This window comes from Labrus bergylta, chromosome 1 (genome assembly GCF_963930695.1).
Source record: "Labrus bergylta chromosome 1, fLabBer1.1, whole genome shotgun sequence".
Lineage (NCBI taxonomy): Eukaryota > Metazoa > Chordata > Actinopteri > Labriformes > Labridae > Labrus > Labrus bergylta.
In genome coordinates this window covers 9,490,500-9,509,057 of record NC_089195.1, presented here as the reverse complement: position 1 = coordinate 9,509,057, position 18,558 = coordinate 9,490,500, and the positions used below count along the sequence as shown (strand labels likewise).

Genomic DNA, 18,558 nt, shown 5'->3' with positions numbered 1-18,558 from the left:
AAGATTGATTGCTGTGAATAATTCAGTTTGGGATGATTAGTTCACAAATGACTCTAGAAAGCAAACGGCAGAGTGACATAACCTAATTGACATGATTAGTTAGTTTCAGCCCCACCCACTTCTTTTTGCAATTTTTTGATTCAACTCATATCTTAAATCAATACTAGTGAAAGCATGTGTTTTTTAAACAAGCAAACTATTGACACAAAAACACTGATAATGCCAAGGTATCTGATTCTCCATGAGCTCTCGTCTTCACTCTGTCTACACCTTCTATTTGACTCAGTCTCCCTTTCTGGGTTTTTTTTTTTTAGGCTATCTGTGATGTGGGGTGAGAAAACACCAAAACATGCAACATCGATAGTATCTCTTTTTCTGAGTAAATAGCGTGAGCAGCCGCTCTGACAGCGTGTCATTTCCCGGCTGCCTGAGTGACTCATGTTGTCTGGTTTCGTGCTGTAATCCAAGGTGTGGTCGCTCGTCATACAGGTGCACCAAACGCTTGTCAGCACACAGCGTCGTTGTAGTCACTTTCTCACACAAAACTCGAAATGGTCGTGCATTGTGTCGTAGACCCTCTCCCCCACTGTATTGCTCCTATTTGGTCCAATTTCCTTTCAACATTGATCCATTTGAAAATCAATTCTATAAAGGGCTGCTGTGAGTTGTTATCTGGCATACGCTCAGCATATTAAAGCCTACCTTTATCAAAACAGCATGACACGCGTGATAAAAGTTTTTCAAAAAGTGCTACATCTCGGAGACATGTTTTGGGATTATACAGCCTATAATGGTCCCTTATTACGTTTTTCCGTGATTGTCTTTGCAAAAGTAGCCTATATCCTAACACTGCAGTATAAAAGGCTTTGTTGCTTCGGGCATGTCTCTAAGAAAAAACATCTTATTGTTTACCAATTGACTACAGTTCCTGGCAATAAAACAAGCTACATGGCCTCTCGCCTGTGTGGAGAGATAGACTGTGAAGCTGTGGCAGGGTGGGGTCGGGATGTCGGGGGCGGAGTCTGGGCTGAGGTGACGCTTCTTTACTCATTTTTGTTCAGAGGTCTGTCGGCCAGGAGCAGCTTTCCAGCAGCAGCAGCAGCAGCAGCAGCAGCAGAGAAAGTGAAGAGAAGTGAGGAAATACAGAGAAGTGTCCCATCCCGCAGAAAACAACACTTATCTGGAATAAACTCAAACGCCTCCGTTTGTTTCGTCAGGTAAGGTTCCCTGAACCCATGTTGAGCCTCTTTCCTCCGACTCTTCTTTTGAGCTGGTTGTGGTGTCTTTGTCATCGACGGTGTTTTTTTTTTTTTGGTGTGTGTTTTCTTAACTTCTTCTTGTGTAGGCTATTCTAGTTTAACACTTTGTTTTTTGTGTGTGAGTGAGGTAACATGTTTTTTTTGTCACATTTGATCTGTTTTTCCTAGATAATAGGGGCAAATCCAGACTCATATTTGGAATTCATTTCCGCATGCCTTTAACTGACCACTGCTGCCTGCTGTTTCGGTGTAGCTTCACGTAACATGCGCGACCTCTCGACATAAAAAAAAAAAAAAAAAGTTTGCTTTCTCGCTTTGAACTTTACGCTTTCATTGTCCAAGGTGACAATGACGCCCCCGATGATACAGTTGATACGACTTTTATGGCCCCAGTAGGCTATCGATCGTTCAACTTGACGTCACTTGTCAATAGAATCCCACAGTGTCCCAGTGTGTGTGTGTGTGTCCCAGTGTGTGTGTGTGTGGTGTGTGTGAGAGAGAGAGAGAGAGGCAGGTGAAGCGTTATTACCGTAGATTTAGATAAAACGCGACTCACTTGTTTTTTTTTTTTATATATTGGCCCTAGACAAGATTTAAGAGGTTATGGGCTATACTTTGCAACGCCTAACGTTTAGGATATCTCAAATTAACTTTTATGGACACTTGTTTACCAGATAACTTAACATTTATGGTTCCAGCTAACTCGTAGATAGATAAGACTTAAAATAAATAATTTGCTCAAATTATAAGCCAATTCATACAAGCTATATTAATGTGCATGTTTTAAACTTCCCTATAATCCCTTTTTTTTTTTTTTTTTTTTTTTTTTAGCAATTTCTAAAGTGTCAACAATGCACATGTTCTTATCTCTTTACTGAATTATATGTTTTTCTGTTTTTTCACATTAATTTGATTGTCCTTTTATTGTGACTTTTTTTTCTCTTGGTTGGAAATAACAAGCAATTTGAAGACACAAACTTAACTGTTTTATGAGATATTATGGACCAATGATTAACCTGAAAGTTAATAAGCGAATTCAATTTGCTTCATGAACTGAAGCCCTAATCTATTTAAGTTTTTGTTTTTTTCAAAACTAGAGTGACTAGCACAATGAGCTCATTTTGCAGGGGGAGTTAGCTGAGTTCACACCTATGTGTAATGTATGACATTGAATTATTAATCACATCCCTAAAGTGAGTGTAACTATGGCACCCACGACTCCAACACAGCTGTTCATGCCAGCAGTGATATCTCCAGGTGTTGCCAAACTTCCATGATGTCATTCTTCAGTTAGCAGATGCACCCAACTTGACAGGGCAGAAGTTTTTCAACCATGCCTGATGACATAAGGAGAACAAATTTCGTTGGAAAATCTTTACTGAAATCAGCATCCATTTGATTTCCTTTTACTTATCTGATTAAGTCATTTGTATGTTAAAGTAACGTTTCCCATGAATCATATTTGAATTAGCAGTTAAATAGCTTTTTCATTACAACTGAGCAAGTGTCCATCATTGGGTCACTTAACACTAAATGACGTTATCTATTGTTCTTTTGTTCAGTTTATCAGTAAATAACAACAACAAAGCACCAAGACCAGTGCTAAACAAGTTTGTGGAGTTCATCTTGTTTCTAGTCCAATGCGTCCAGCTGAGGCTGCTGAATGTGTGTCATGTTGAATAGGACATGGTGCCAATACTTTCTGCCAGTCAGCCCTCTGCCAAGCTCACCCTGGGTTTGTGTCATCAAGTAGTGCAGCAGCAGACAGCACCCTGGTTGGAAAGCTGTTCCTGTCTGCCCTCAGGGAAGGGGGCGGCTGGATGGTGGGCCGGCGGCGGGGGGAAGGATGGGGGACTTACTGTAGATTTCGTTGCTACAGCTGTGGTAGCACGGTGATTATCCCCCCCCCTCCTGCTTAATTCCGTGATACTGTCCTACATTAGCAGAGCAAGAGGCCAGGAGATCCTTCAGTTTATAAATAGGTCTACACTATGCAAAGGGGATTACTGTATGGCATATATGCTGACCTCTTTGTTTAAGGATTTCTTTCTGTGTGGATTCGCTGTCTTACCTCGTTTTTGTCTCTGTTTATTGGTGCCTGACTGAGTAATTTCCAGGGACTCAGTTACAGCCTCTAGACGCACACGTCTGCTGACCTGCACTGTGTTTGCATAACACCAGTCCTCCTCTATGTTTTACTGTTCCCATGGAGAACAGGGCGCACAGAGATAAAGTTTCCCGTCAGCCAGGATAGGGGTCTTTGTGCTTGAAGTCAAAAGCGAGTTGATGTGACGGCATCAGAATCTCCATGGGGTTCTCATTAAGAGGCTTTAGAGAAAACCTTCTTCACACAATATTATCTTCACTGATATATTAAACCAGTCTCTATAGACACACAGTGCTTTCATATAATTAACATTCCTGACCAAAGAACAAAACCGCAAGATACCCCAGTGGTTAATATACTTTAAAATGGATGACTTTAACTATAAAGCAGGTGCAAGAAAACGCTAGGAGAAGGGAGTGTGATTTATTTATACAAAATAACTTTGGGTGTCTTGTTAAGGACGAATATTGTAATTGAATAATTGGCAGAATAGTTAGAAAAACATCCATTCACATGAACGAATCGGCTGTCACTGACAAAAGATAAAATCAGAAGCTTCCTGCAGAGCACAGCGGTATAGTGCTGAGCAAGTAAAGCTGACATTGGACAGCTGAACTCTTCCCATGACAGTCACTGAAATTAATTATTTACCTCCAACAGTTCTCGTGGTTTTATCAAAGGAGGAGGACAAGAAAATGTCCCTTACTTATAATCCCACAGGCCCAATGGCTGTTTCTTCCCGTCACTTGCACTTTTGAATCTGTGTGAATGTCTGCCAGGTCCTTCACTCCATGTCAGCTCCTGTCAGGGCGCTGTACAAAACACTTGTGCACCCGTCCAACAGCATGCTGGAAATAGCTGAATCTTGCTGTTTTCTCCAGAATACATTACCAATGATAATTTTTTCATTACTGACAGCGAATCTAAGCTGGGAGGGAGTGAACTAGATTCAAGCCCTGACTCAAAAGATAAAGTTTTCACAGTTGGATGATTTGGCTGAGTTGTATTTCTCAGCATAGTGACTCTGATGAGGCCTGGGGTGTCTGTTTTTCTCCTCCTCCTCCTCCACCCTGTCCCTTAATTACACATCTATGAGAGAGTGAGGAGTATGAGGACAGCAAGGGTGTGGTTGAAATGGAAAGCAGATCACCAAGAGATGACTTTTACATGCATATTTACTACTTGATCTCACAATGAAAATGTTTTTGCATTTCCCTACTGTTGAGGGAAACTGTCATAACTTGGCTTTTGGGGGTTTCATGTTTGGATCTCAAGCTTTTGCGGGTTGAGAAAGTTGTGCAATCCTGCTCTATCTTTTAGAAACACTTTTTAGACCATCAAGGCTGTTTATTTGTTGTTGTTTTTTGCTTTAAATGTGACATTTCTGAGTACTTATCTGACTCTCCCTCCCGAGGCACATTTAGATTTTATGTTTATATTTGTAATAAAGAAAGCATGAACTTGAGCTGTTTCCAGAGGAGTGCTGTATTCTTTCACCCCCCTTCAGACTTCTCCCCTTCTCTCTAAAGCACCCCCTCCCGCTCCCTCGTGCCTCTAATCTCCCTGAAAAATTAATCATCTGTCACATCGCCTCAGTGCTCAGGCGCACACCGATGCGTAGCAGTTTAAGAAATAACTCCCCGCCAGGCCTTAAAGCGATGCTTTGGATGCAGCGCTGGTCACTAAACTTGGCTACTGAACACACAGAGCCATTTTGATGTGCTTCAGCCTTTTTGGTCCCATCCAACGGGAACACTTGAAACCCGGTTTCCTTTTCACTGTAACAGCAGTCAATGGGACAATGAAGCTACTCTTTTCCTCTCTACCCCTTACAAAGTAACACAGAAACCTCTCTGTGCTGTGTCAGAGACTTAGTCAATCCTTCTCCTTCCTACTGTCTACCAAACAACATGGAGGCTGGACCATCCTAATGACTGTGTAGGTCCGAACAACCTACCTGAGAGAACTTCTTTACCACTTCACAACAAGTAACTCGGCATCAAATGTTCAAATTATGTCTTAAGTCTAGTAGACAAATCTAAATCCCCCAATTCACACTCAGTTAAAAACTTTCTGTGCTCAGCTCAATCAACACTAGAGGTTGGAAAAAAAAAAATCAATTTATGTAAAAATCGAGATTCTTGTAAGATTTAAAATCGATTCACAACTTCCTAAAATCCTTTTATTTATTTTTTTGGCTAATCAGTCACTCCCTGCTAAGTGCTAAAGCTAGCTCTTTAACTTAGTAGAATGCCAAAGAGAGCAACAAGAAATTCAGTCAGTCTCACAGATGACTGGAGTAGATCCGGAAGTATGTACTCATTCATAGATAGACTTTGAATCCATGGATCAATGAATCCAGCATTGTTTGAATCGAGAATCGAAAATCGATTCTGAATCGAAAATCGATTCTGAATCGAATCGTGACCCCAAGAACTAAAATCGAATCGAAAGACACCCAAAGATTCCCAGCCCTAATCAAAACTCTAGATGTTACTGATGTCTGTGTAGGTTCTGTTGAGGCAGCTAAATGAATCACTTGAAGTCCAAGAACAATTTCCCGAAAGAGGCCATAAAGTGTATCTTATCTTATCATATGGTATGGTGCAGTATGGTATCATTATGAACCCAGCCGACCGACAACCTGAAACGGAAGACTATCTGTGGACAAACTTCTCTCTCTTTTACATAATCTGACATGTAATGGACTATTTGGTGAACTTTGTGGCTTTGCAAATGAGGGTGTATTACCACAGTAGATACACCCCCTTTTTTTACACATTCCCCTCTTCTTTATCAGCTTCATGTAATCTGATCCTGCCCTTCTCTCCAGCACCTCCTCCGAGGCAGCTCACATTTCCTTTGATTCACAGTGAGAGCCTACTGGGAGTAAACAACTGCATTCCAGTTTACAGCCAACATACTGAATCCACTTGCCTAATTTAACTTATTAAAATGGCTACAGTGAATCAACTGACAGATCTGGGACCATTAACCATCTTGCTGCTTGCTTTATTCACTGGTATGCTGACTGTGGTTGACTTTGTTGTTGGGAATGTTTCCAGATCAGGACAGGAAGGGGAGAGCGCTGTGATGTATCTGCCACGTCTGGACAAATTCAGTGTGTTGCTCAAGTGCACACCAGCAGTATCTCGTTTTCTGTTCTCTCTCTCTGGGCTCTTGGCATGCCAGCGTTGCTATGGTCTGGATTTTATCAACGGCCTGTAACAGTCAATTAACAAATCCTCTCGCTGAAGAAGCAAGCGATGTGACTTTCAGAACTCAGCGCATAACGTACCAACAGTAGTTTATCATAGTTTTTTATTTACAGTATGTAGGAACTGTTGTGAAACTCCAGCTTCTGCTAACAAACTTCCCCTCTGACTGGACAGCCTGGCATTGTTGGTGAGTCAGACAATGTTGACCACCACTTCCTGTCACCCACCACAATAAATCCATTAGTTGTGCACCACTTCCCATCCTACCTTATTGATTTATAACAGCAGTGAGCCCCTGCTGCCGCCATTACAGTGACAGGACAGCCGTTGTGGGACGAGTGGAGGACGGGGGATGTGTGGTTTGGGGATTGGGAAGGTTAGTGGTTGGTGTTAAGCTGCATCCCTTTGGGACGGCTGAACCCAGACTCTGTGGAGATGAGATGCACAGAGCTCAATGTCAACCACAGCTCTGGAGGCTCAGCTGGCTGCACCAACCATTAGCTGTTTGAGTGCAGGGTGTTGTGTTAAAGCAATATGGATAACTGTTTAGAGGAAAAGGAGTGTGGTTGCATGTCAGGGGACATATACGTGACAGCAAAAGAGTTGGGGGGGAGAAGCCTATATGTCTAATAGTTGATCTGTGCAGATGGTGCAGGGAGCTTTACAGATGTGTGGTAACATAATCTGCTTTATTTGCATGTCAGTTTAAACATGACATCAGCAAGCCTGTTAGGAACAGATGAGGTTATGTTTCGACACGTTTGGACAACAGAGCTGCGATGTTAGGATTACAAGGAGAAAGTGCAGATCACATGTAAAGAAGATACAATTCTGCATGAAATGATTGTGAAGATTAATGCCATAAGTGTGTACCATAAATTGTAAACTACAGCCAGCCAAAGAGACAGTAAGAACTTTGTAACTTTTGCCTGGTGGAAAATGCTATTTTATACTCAATCAGGGGAAAGACTTTATAGCGTATGCACTGGCGTCACTTTTCCCACTTTTCCACTGGAACACGCTCCATCAGTCCGACTGAGTAGCAAAAGTCTTTCAACATGGCGTCCTGCAGTATAAACGTAATGAAAACAGTTGTGAAAAAGATCTCATTAAGCGCATTTGGCCTTGATGCAGATATCTACAGTTTAACAAATACACATTGGTCCTTTGACATTGATATGTGGCCCGAAATCCGGTTTTACATTTGACATGTATTTGTCCCTGATTTTTAAACCGAGGTAAAAGACAGAGCAAAGCTTGATGGCATACAAAAGCCCAGTTCAGTTATAAGGGGAAATGAAAAAAAAAAGTCAGCACTTCGTCAGGGTGTAGGGGAGGGTGTCTCTAGTTTGAGGTGATCCGTTGCTTCTCTCTTTGTAAAGAGAGGCTAGCTCCAACTTCTTGTTGAATTGTATTCTACGTTCAATCAAACAGAGGGGTGAACTTTGAAATAAGTGTTACATCCAGGGTCTCAGAGTTTTTGTTCTTTAGTTTTTGTCTGAAGTTTTGAAATTATAAACAATATTGTTGTTAGTTAGCATGATAAGGGAAAAACTGGCTCAGGTCTTACGTATGCTTAAAACTACCGTGAGCATTTGTGTAAAAACAGCAGGTTTGTGAAGTTGATTATATGCAGGATTACTTCCTGTAGTTTTTGCTCTTTAGTCTTCATATGAAGGAGTATTTATAACATGTGTTTTAATGAACAGTATTAATTAGGTAGGTGTGTTTTAGTTTTAGTTTTCATCAGAGCCAGGTATTGACTGAATCTACTCTTAACTGGCTGTTGGCTCCAGCTTTAAATTTAACTAACAGATTGGAGAAAAGAATCAGTCTTTTTCTTCCAAACAGCCAAAATTCAAAGAGCGCCTCCTAAAATGTCAAACTGCTTTTAATCTTCACGAGCAGTCATAGAAGAACCGCAGGCAAAGCTCCTGTGTCGTGTTTTTTACACCCCTGCCCACCAGAAAACCATGCAGCAGAACAACAAATCACTGCAAACTGTGTGATGTAAGCTAGGACGCACTAAGGAATACGACCAGAGTGTATCTCCAGCCCCCCGGGCCCCTACCCGACTTGATTTATTCCTGCTGTGACACAAAGAGAGGCTTAAGTCAGCAAAGTCAAACTCCTGGCATGTTTTTAATATCTTTACTGAGTTTTTAACCGCATAACTAATTAATAAAAAGGAGGATTCCGATCTACAGTTAAGCCCCTTAAGCCACAAGGTGTAATCAGCCTCACCCAGTTAACTGGTACAGCCACACTCTCTGCCACACCCTTATCGAGAGCGAGTCACTGCTGGGGAGACACTCCCTGTGTTACATGCCTGAGGTTGGAGGGGGGGCTGATGAGTGAACCTGTTTTCATGATTAAGTTATTCATGCATTGTCACAGCCGGCATGTCCTCATAGTATCTGCTAGTTTCATGAGCGTCTGAGTGAGTCATTGAGTTATGTTTAGAAGAGTTCAGTCTTAGTAGAGTTTTAAACGTGTGGGTTTTACAGGACAAGATTTACGTGCGTCGGACAGATTGAATATATAGCATTAGTGTGGAATGTCACACTAGAGTTTCAGATGCATAGCATCTTTTCGTGCTTTTCTGTTGCAACTCCTTCACTGGCAGCCTACGACGACACACATTCCTGATTTTACTGTGCAGGTTATTTTTTCCAGCAGGAGAAGCGACTTAAACAGAGGCTGTTGCTTTTTTTTTGGTGCAGATAGTGGGAGGTGATGGGTGTCAGATTTGTGTGAAAAGTGCGGCTTCCATGTTTCTGCTCATGGCTGTCGGTGGATGAATGGTTAGAAGGACTGTGGTGTTTTAAAAGACGATTACAGAGCAAGGTACAGTTGAGAGGATGCATCACTCATTAACTAAAAAAGGGCAAAGTCCAGTTGAAGGTGCACAATAAAACCAACAACAGCTTTTAGCCAGCACTGACAAAATGCCTCAGTTGCACCACAACTAAAAGCAAGTCATAAGGCAGCAAATGAATGTTTTTTTGTTTTTGTTAAGACTCAGATTTAGAACACTATTTTAAAAACATGATTTTCTTACATTTTTACCTTCATGTTCTTTGGCTTGATTACAGTGCAAAGCTGTGGAAACTAAAAGACGATTATCAGACAACCCAAGAGGCAACAACTCTTATCAGCAATCAAGCAAGCATAGCTCTAGACATCAGATGGGTCAGCAGATACCACCCCCCCCCCCCGTACAGGGCCGTAGCAGTGTTTCAGTTACCTAGGCGATATGCAGGGCGTGTCGCAGCATTGCAACAGTTGGCTGAACTCGATGCCTCGCCCAGGAAAACAAAGACTACACAAACACAGACCCTGATTTACTGAGAACAGGAAAGTTGTGTGTCGACGTGCTGTGCATGCTATACTAATACCTCAAACAGTGTTCAGGGGGCTTAATAAGCAGAGCCTCAGCTGGAGTGGGATTTATTACAATTTATGTATTGATCAAAGGATGGCGAACAGATATTTGTATCTAGATGGCATGCCTTCTTGCTTTTTCTCACACTAATTGTAAGCATAGTTGCTGCCTGTGCATGTATGAGTCAGTGTATTATCTGTAAGGTAGCATGTAGCTGCAAGCACAGACAGTCCTCCGTGGCCTGGTCCTGCAGGATCTCGTGCCAGATTTACTACAGCTGAAACTCACTGAGCTATTGCGCCCTGTGAAGCTCAGAATCTGTAGAAAGAAAACGTGGAACTTACCAAAAACAGCAGATCTGTATCGTAAATAACACAAACAGGCAAAACATGTGGAGAATTTCAATTAGTTGCTGGGTTAAGTGCCGCAGAGAGAAAATTCAGAACAGACAAAGACTTGTGAAACACATGAAGTACACACATTTCTCTGTTTCACAAAAACAATTCTATCACTCATACAACGGTAATGAAAAACAAAGCCCCCTGCCTGCAAGAGCTACAATGAAACTCAGCACAAACAGCACTGTGCACACACATTCATGCCTGGGGGAGAAAAAGTGGGCGGGGTAGGCTAAGGGACTGAAACACAACACGACACATCCTTATGCAAAGCCTGAGGGGGAAAAGATGAGGGAGTGGTGCTTTAACTAACATGAAAAGCTGTGGTGAAAAGCAGCGAGACAAAGCAGTTCATCTCTGTACAAATTCTGTTCCTCCAAACCCCCGAGATCAACTTTGATTACAGTACTCAACACATTGTGAAGTTGTGCCAGTATGAATGTGAACAGAGATAAAGGTGGCAATTTATGGGGTTTATAGCTCAGTTTGTGCCAACACAGCACCTCGACTTGTTTTATTGTCTTTGAAGACGGAAGATAAGCGTGGTTGCTTATTGCATGGAATCGAGCCATAACCAGCTGCCATACAACAGAGCGTTAATGAGGGTTACCGTCCCCCTTTATTTGTCTATTAAGGCCTTTGCTTGTTGACTTTGCCATCTCTAGTGCCCCCTAGCACCTTCGGTGCATCTGCCGGGTCTGCATAAATTTGCCAACACACTGTCTTGCATGTAACACACACACACACACACACACACACACACACACACACACACACACACACACACACACACACACACACACACACACACACACACACACACACACAGACACAGACACACACAATGTACCCCTGCAATGTGCTCAGCATAGATTCCTGTCAGTGACTGTCAAACATCTGAAAACACTTGTAAGCAGCACAGTGAAGGCATTGTACTGTTAAAGCCATATGTCACACGTTATTATGAAGAGGATTTCTGTGGTGGGTAACATTCATTCTGCAGAAATGCGGAGATAGAAAACAGGAGATTATTTTGGGTTTATTGAGCCTCATACCAAAACAAGTTGGTAGGGAAAGACTGTGCTGTAGAGTTCATTTGAAGTTTATAAATTAGAACATAAAATAAGAATTCTTGTGTGCCAACATGGAAAGATTAGATTAATTGACACATTGAAATGTCTCCTTTAAAATTGACTGTAACGTTTGAGACAGTAACCAAGGCAGAAACTGTTTTTGCTTTTTCTTGTAAAACAATTCATAAAAGGTTGGGATTTACATGTATATTGTAGTTTTCATACACTTCTCCTCTGAGGTTCTTGCATTGAATAATGTAAAAACATACAGTAAGGTGCATTGGTGAGTATTGCGAACCCAAGTGAACTTATCAGATAGGATGGTTCTTTATTTGAAAAATGTATAAGGTGTAGCTCAAACTTGCACCAACAAGTCGCGCTGCAGATACAAAATCTGGAGCCCTGCCCAAAAAAAAACTACACAAGATCAGGAAGTCAGAAGAGAAACCTGGAAAGACTCATTCCCAGGTGTATTCGATGTTATGTAGTAATTATTAATATAAAATAATTTTGTCAAGTCACAGGCATTTTGTTTGAGGCTTGTGATTGACAAGGAGTATGCTCACTTATACAAACTCACTCAAACACACACATTAGTCTGTGGAGTGAAAACCTGATGAGCAGGTTTCCTGACAACGGCAGGCAGCTCCCACGACTGTATGGGTGGAGGCCCAGGGTGAAGGGTCACTGGGGCTGGCTAGCATTCCTGACTCACAGCTGTCTCTCCGCCCACTTCACCCTCTCTCTCTCTCTCTCTCCCATGAGCCTCTGCTGCTGCTCCGTGTTGTCATTTACAGGTCAGGGTGCATGTCTGAGAGAGAGCGTGTGTGTGTCCGTGTGTTGGGGGTCATCTTTAAGCTGTCATGTACCAGCTTCATATAAAACTGAAAGACAGTGTTGTGTAAGGAAGCAGAGATCTCACTGGAATATTCATTTATTCATGAGAAAAGCAGGCATGCAGATTTGTCTTCATTATGACAGAAAAATGTTCCACTGAATCCTAACTTTGACTCTGTTTGTTTCTTTTTAGGTTTGCTTCAGCGTTGTGTTTATAACGGGAAGCCAGGATGGAAATGAGTAAGTAATTTATAATTCAGCTCTTGTTTTCAACACATTTTAATGTATTTCATTTTCTGTTCCATATTTAGTAACACAGTTAGTTTATGTTGATCTCGGGTAGGGTTGTCAACATACTAGAATTTAAACGTAGATTATAATACTGAAAAAAACAAAATGATACCTGTTTCATTCATGGGTGATTTGTTGTTTTTAATAACCAATAAAAACAGGCACACTCCTTCTTACTATCCAATTTGCACTAATACATTTGCAATAGTTCATATTTGTGCTATTTAAACGGCACTCTATCACTATTGCTCACAGCTTTTGGTTTAAAATATGTCCGAAGATTTTTACTTAAAGCTTCTGTACTTTTCAATGTTATTGATCATTAATGTAATGAAGTTTGTTTTGTTTTAAAAGGCAAAAAATATAAAGGTACTTTAAGTTTGGACAACCTTGACTTTAGTTGGGCAATTTCATTTTAAGCTTTTTCTGCATCACATAATTCAATACGACTTGTAAATGGGACCAATGAGCTTTTTTTTTTCTCACATGACCTTACCAACTATTGTTTTCATGTATTTATATTGAGGTCACTTCCTAAATACAAACAAGAACTAAAGGTGACTTCTGTAAAACTGTTTCTTTGAACAGTGTAGCAGGTCACACTCAGGGAGGAAAATCAGGGCTGAGCACAGAAAAAAAAACCAATAGTTTGTAAAAAAAAAAAAAAACTTAAGTCACATGTCAACAACTAAATATCTTAAAACAGAATTCATTAGTGACTTGGACCTCTAACATTCAACAATTTCTCTCTTCCTGTTCTGCAGTGGGTGAGGCTGAAAGGGGCATCACGAAGGTGTCACAGTGGCAGGAGACAAGGTACAACATGGACTCTGGTATCCAGTCTGCAGCCCCCACAATCAATAGAGATGACGACAGTGAATACACCAAGCACTACACTATGACCACCACGGTCACAAGTGAAGCACCAGGTAAGAGAACAAGACCCAACCCAGCTAATGTGCATATAAACGACATTATACTCTACTACACCTTTACCTGAATAATGTGTCGCCTGGGAGCTCATCCAGTAGAACAGGCGCTCTGTATACAGAGGCAAATTCCTCAGTGCACTGGTGATATTATCATCTCTCTTTTCAACTCAAGATGAGGCCCAATATCACACCAGAGCAGAGAGGGTGCGTGCAGCGATGTTCCCAGAGACGCTTGCGGGAGGTACCAGTGTGCTCCTAACTCAGACGGACCCGTCCCAGATGACCAACGTCCAGAAACTGGCCGAGCCCTCCCAGCAGCTCAAGGAGGCCATCGTCCATCTGATCAACTACCAGGACGATGCCGAGCTGGCCACCCGTGCCATTCCCGAGCTCACTAAACTGCTCAACGATGAAGACGCGGTAATTATGTCACACTCTTAACACACAAACAGTCTGAAATCAACATAGATTTATTTATTTAAATTATACATCACTTATGATATATGTTGATATTGTGAGAGATAATAATATTAAGCATGCTCCACTGTAGATGAGGAATTGAAACCAGGAGAGTCACTTACTGTAAAGGTGTTCATAATATTTCCAACAGCAGAGATGAACTCTGTGTCCTGTTTCTCACCAGGTGGTGGTCAGCAAGGCAGCACAGATTGTCAACCAGCTCACAAAGAAGGACGCGTCTCGGCGTGCAATGATGCAGTCCCCGCTGATGGTGTCGGCGGTTGTGCGAGCAATGCAGAACACTAGCGACATGGAGACAGCGCGGGCTACAGCCAGCATCCTCCACAACCTGTCCCACCAGAGAGAGGGCCTGCTCTCCATCTTTAAGTCTGGAGGCATCCCTGCTCTGGTCCGCATGCTCAGGTACTTCAGGATGAATTCAAGGATCAGGGCTTGACTTGACCATACTCTTTCTAATATTGTTTTCCGAGATCTAACATCAATCCACCAATACTTCCAAAAAACCTTTGAATAAGCAGTAACTCCGAGCAGAACCAGACTCACTGGTGGACTGCCGTCGACCATGCCTGGCTTGGCAGAGGAAGGCCCAACTGGTCACTAATTTAGAACACTGAAATGGTTTTAGTAAAGATAGTTTTTGCTGTTTGAGTTCGTTGTTCAAAATCCTTCCTGAAAAATGCCAGACGATGTGAAATAATATGGAGGTATTAAACAGTGAGGCATGGCTAGGGAGAAGAAAAATAAAAAGCCTTTAACCTGCCAGTTTGCCCGATGTTAAATGTCTACAGTATCCTAAAAGAAAAACTTTGCCACAATCAGTTGCAGTTTGACCAAAATCTATATTGACTAGTTTGGGAATCAAGAAGAAGTGGAAAGGTTGGAATAAAGTAGATCCAACCCAAAAGTAAAAAGAATAACTACTTAAAATTTTACATGAAATGTACTGAGGGATGGCGTCTAACCATGAGCACACTGCAATGGATTTTTACTTCAATGCATGGCAACAGTAAATGCCTCTTCTTGTGATAAACACTAAGCCCGCCTATTTGAACCCTCAGCTCTCCCATGGAGTCTGTGCTCTTCTACGCCATCACCACGCTCCACAACCTGCTGCTGCACCAGGAAGGAGCCAAGATGGCCGTGCGTCTGGCAGATGGCCTGCAGAAGATGGTTCCCCTGCTGAATAAAACCAACCCTAAGTTCCTGGCCATCACCACAGACTGTCTACAGCTTCTGTCCTACGGCAACCAGGAGAGCAAGGTGTGTGTTTCTGACTTTGTACATGTCAAAATGACTGGTTCCCTTCATACTAGCTGAGTGTTGTAATTTGATATTGTTCAGGTTGTCGAGCTTGTGCATGCATGTGTTTTGTTTTGGGTGCGGCATGTGAACCGAGTCCTTCAGATGCTGGCACAGTGCGGGTTTGGGTGTGGTTATAAAGTAGTGAAATTGTTGATGATTAACTGCTGTTTGTCTGCCTGGACAGGTCAAAGCTTTGTTAAAGGATTTTCTTTACAAAAGGATCCTGAGTGATATAGAGTACATGTTATTATCTTTCCACTAGCACCTTGTATACCAATGCATACTTAAACAGCCTCTCTCTCTCTCTCTCTCTCTCTCTCTCTATCTCTCTCTCACAAACACACACAGCTGATCATCCTCGCCAACAGGGGTCCTGAGGGTCTGGTTCACATCATGAGAAACTACAACTATGAGAAGCTGCTGTGGACCACAAGCCGTGTGCTCAAAGTCCTCTCTGTGTGCCCCAGCAACAAACCCGCCATTGTTGAGGCTGGTATGTAATGTGTGTTTTCTGTGTAATTGCACACCTGTGTGGGGGTGTGTGTGTGTGCGTGTGTGTGTGTGTGTGTATAAGGCAGTCTTACAGGTGTGTCAACTCTTTAATACCTGAACTGCTTCTGATGGCGTCTTGTCGGCTACATGAAAGTACAATTTTATGAGATGTTGAGTGATCTAACCTCAGTGTTCCTGCAGGTGGGATGCAGGCTCTGGGGAAACACCTTACAGGGTCCACCCCGCGTCTGATGCAGAACTGTTTGTGGACACTCAGGAACCTGTCTGACGCTGCCACCAAGCAGGTCTGTGTTCACACCATTGCCTTTATATTAATATGGCCAGTGTCTCCATCCACTTCCATTATACATAGTGAAGCCAAAATTGCGCTGGTGAAATATTTGGGACCCAAGACATGCACAGAAAGAAGTGACACCACTTTCCTTCCACCAAACGAAGCACACATATATATTACTAAAATATCTGGCAGTTATGGCACAGTGCCAATATTTTTTTGTTATGTTTCAGGAGGGCATGGACAGCCTGCTGCAGACGCTGGTCGGCCTCCTCAGTTCAGACGACATCAACATGCTCACTTGTTCCACTGGCATCCTCTCGAACCTCACATGTAACAACGCCCACAATAAATCTCTGGTCACCATGAACAACGGCGTGGAGTCTCTGATCCATGCCATATTGCGTGCTGGTGAGAAGCAGGATGTGACTGAGCCTGCTGTTTGTGCCCTGCGTCACCTGACCTCCCGCCACCAACAGGCTGAGCTGGCACAGAACGCTGTTAGGCAACACTACGGCATCCCTGCCATCGTCAAGCTGCTCAACCAACCCTACTACTGGCCTGTCATCAAGGTAGAGAGAAGGGGGGGAATTAAATTGGAAATTATGTAATAATAACTACATTTGTCATACCAGGTTTACTTGGTGCTTTTTTGTATGCCAGTTGTAACACATTTCATATGTCATACTGACTCATTTTTGAGGTCCCAGGTTTTTCTAGAGAGGGGTTTTCATACTAAAGGGTCCTGTGAGAAGTTTTAGCTGGTTATGAAATAGACTGAATGTTTACTGATTACTCTCTCTCTATATATATATATATGACCTAAAAAAGCTAATGAGACCATCAGAAAGTGGAGGGATTATTTCTACATTTATTTTCTATATCTTAAACTGCAGTAGATGTCAGAGGTGATTAAGTCTACACTGCAGAAACAGCCTTTTTAACATTTTCAACAGCAGCGATTCTGGAGAAGTGATATGTTTGAGTGTAAAAAAAAGGAGTATGAAGTTATTTTGTTAAAAAAACAATTGTAAAGGACAAAATCTGCTAAAAATTAAAAGTACCACTTTGTTCACATCGGAGTCCAAAATCGTCACAAACCTAAAGTTCCTCACATGAGCTTTAAAGCTATGTGTACTGATGTCTCTGTGACATACAAATGCAAACAAAATGATCAGCATAAAGATTATGCTTATTATGATTATGATTATTTCTTTATAGTAACTTTTATCGCATGTAAAGGTCTGTGTCGGATGAGCATGCTGAAGAAAAAGTATTTTAGTCAAAAAACAAGAAAAGAGGATGCAGGATGAGATTTGTTATTAAAACACATACAGGATAAGATCAGCAAAGAGATTAGATGTACCCACAGGGGGGCACAATCCAAAAGTTCCTCACAGGAGCCCGTATGGCAATTTTGTAAACACATTTGGGAGCTAATGGGCATGGGGGAAACGAGAAAAACTGGGCAAAATTGCTGGTACTTGACAGATGGACAAGGGGCTTGGCAGGTCAGGCTGCAGGCCAGAGTCTCAGTCAGCCTGAACGAGCATAAAGTGCTCATTACAGCTCAAGACCTGGCATTGAGGGGAAAATAATCAATTCATGTAATGGAGAATCTTGAAGTTGTATGTCAGCTTTGTTTTACTTGTTAACCAATAAGAGTGTACATCTCATGACTGTTTCTTTGTCTCTCCTTCTTGCCTGAAGGCTGTGGTGGGCCTTATCCGTAACCTGGCGCTGTGCCCTGAGAACCAGGCCCCTCTGAGGGACTCTGGAGCGATCCCCCGTCTGGTCAACCTGCTGCTCAAAGCCCACCAGGATGCTCAGAAACACGGTTCATCCACCCAGCAGACATACCAGGTACATCAAGAGCAAGTTTGAGAGGACGCTTGTGATCTCTGTGAAAACAACTTGTGTGTTTTAGGGATTTGGGGAAAAGGAGTTTTGAATTATTGAGGATTTTCTGTATGCTTGGGTAACATTTGTTCTTGTCATGCTGCTCCTCAGGATGGAGTAAGGATGGAGGAGATTGTGGAGGGATGCACAGGAGCTTTGCACATCCTGGCCAGAGACCCCATCAACAGAGCCGAGATCGCCAACCTGCAGACCATTCCTCTTTTTGTTCAGGTAACAAAGGCCGCTTCAACACTAATACTTCCGTGTCCTGATAAATAAATTACTTGTGTTTTTTTTTGTTATTGTACTAATTACTTTCTTCCCTTCCCCAGCTCCTCTACTCTCCCGTGGATAACGTGAAGCGTGTGGCGGCAGGCATACTGTGCGAGCTGGCTCTGGACAAAACGTCAGCTGAGATGATAGACGCAGAGGGAGCGTCGTCTCCTCTGATGGACCTGCTGCACTCCAGCAACGAGGGCATCGGTAGGACACATAGATAATGTTTTGTCATTAGCTGACCATAATGAAGCATTTAGTTGGAGGTTGGAAGCAAAGAAGTACTTGTGGTGCATACTGTAAGTGCAGTTTGC

At 42.3% G+C, this 18,558-nt stretch overlaps 1 protein-coding gene across 1 annotated transcript in view; it reads left to right on the top strand.

Annotated features, from left to right (window-relative positions):
• Positions 1 to 1,054: 1,054 nt before the first annotated feature.
• Positions 1,055 to 18,558, top strand: part of LOC109990637 (junction plakoglobin) — a 22,395-nt gene continuing 4,891 nt past the window's right edge. Inside the window, exons 1-12 of the mRNA XM_020642814.3 lie at positions 1,055 to 1,217; positions 12,471 to 12,517; positions 13,333 to 13,497; positions 13,673 to 13,920; positions 14,144 to 14,382; positions 15,039 to 15,240; positions 15,631 to 15,775; positions 15,976 to 16,079; positions 16,303 to 16,641; positions 17,780 to 17,932; positions 18,080 to 18,199; positions 18,301 to 18,451. Of these exons, the coding sequence (XP_020498470.1) occupies positions 12,508 to 12,517; positions 13,333 to 13,497; positions 13,673 to 13,920; positions 14,144 to 14,382; positions 15,039 to 15,240; positions 15,631 to 15,775; positions 15,976 to 16,079; positions 16,303 to 16,641; positions 17,780 to 17,932; positions 18,080 to 18,199; positions 18,301 to 18,451 (1,876 nt within the window). The 5' untranslated portion in view covers positions 1,055 to 1,217; positions 12,471 to 12,507. The remainder of the gene's footprint in view (positions 1,218 to 12,470; positions 12,518 to 13,332; positions 13,498 to 13,672; positions 13,921 to 14,143; positions 14,383 to 15,038; positions 15,241 to 15,630; positions 15,776 to 15,975; positions 16,080 to 16,302; positions 16,642 to 17,779; positions 17,933 to 18,079; positions 18,200 to 18,300; positions 18,452 to 18,558) is intronic.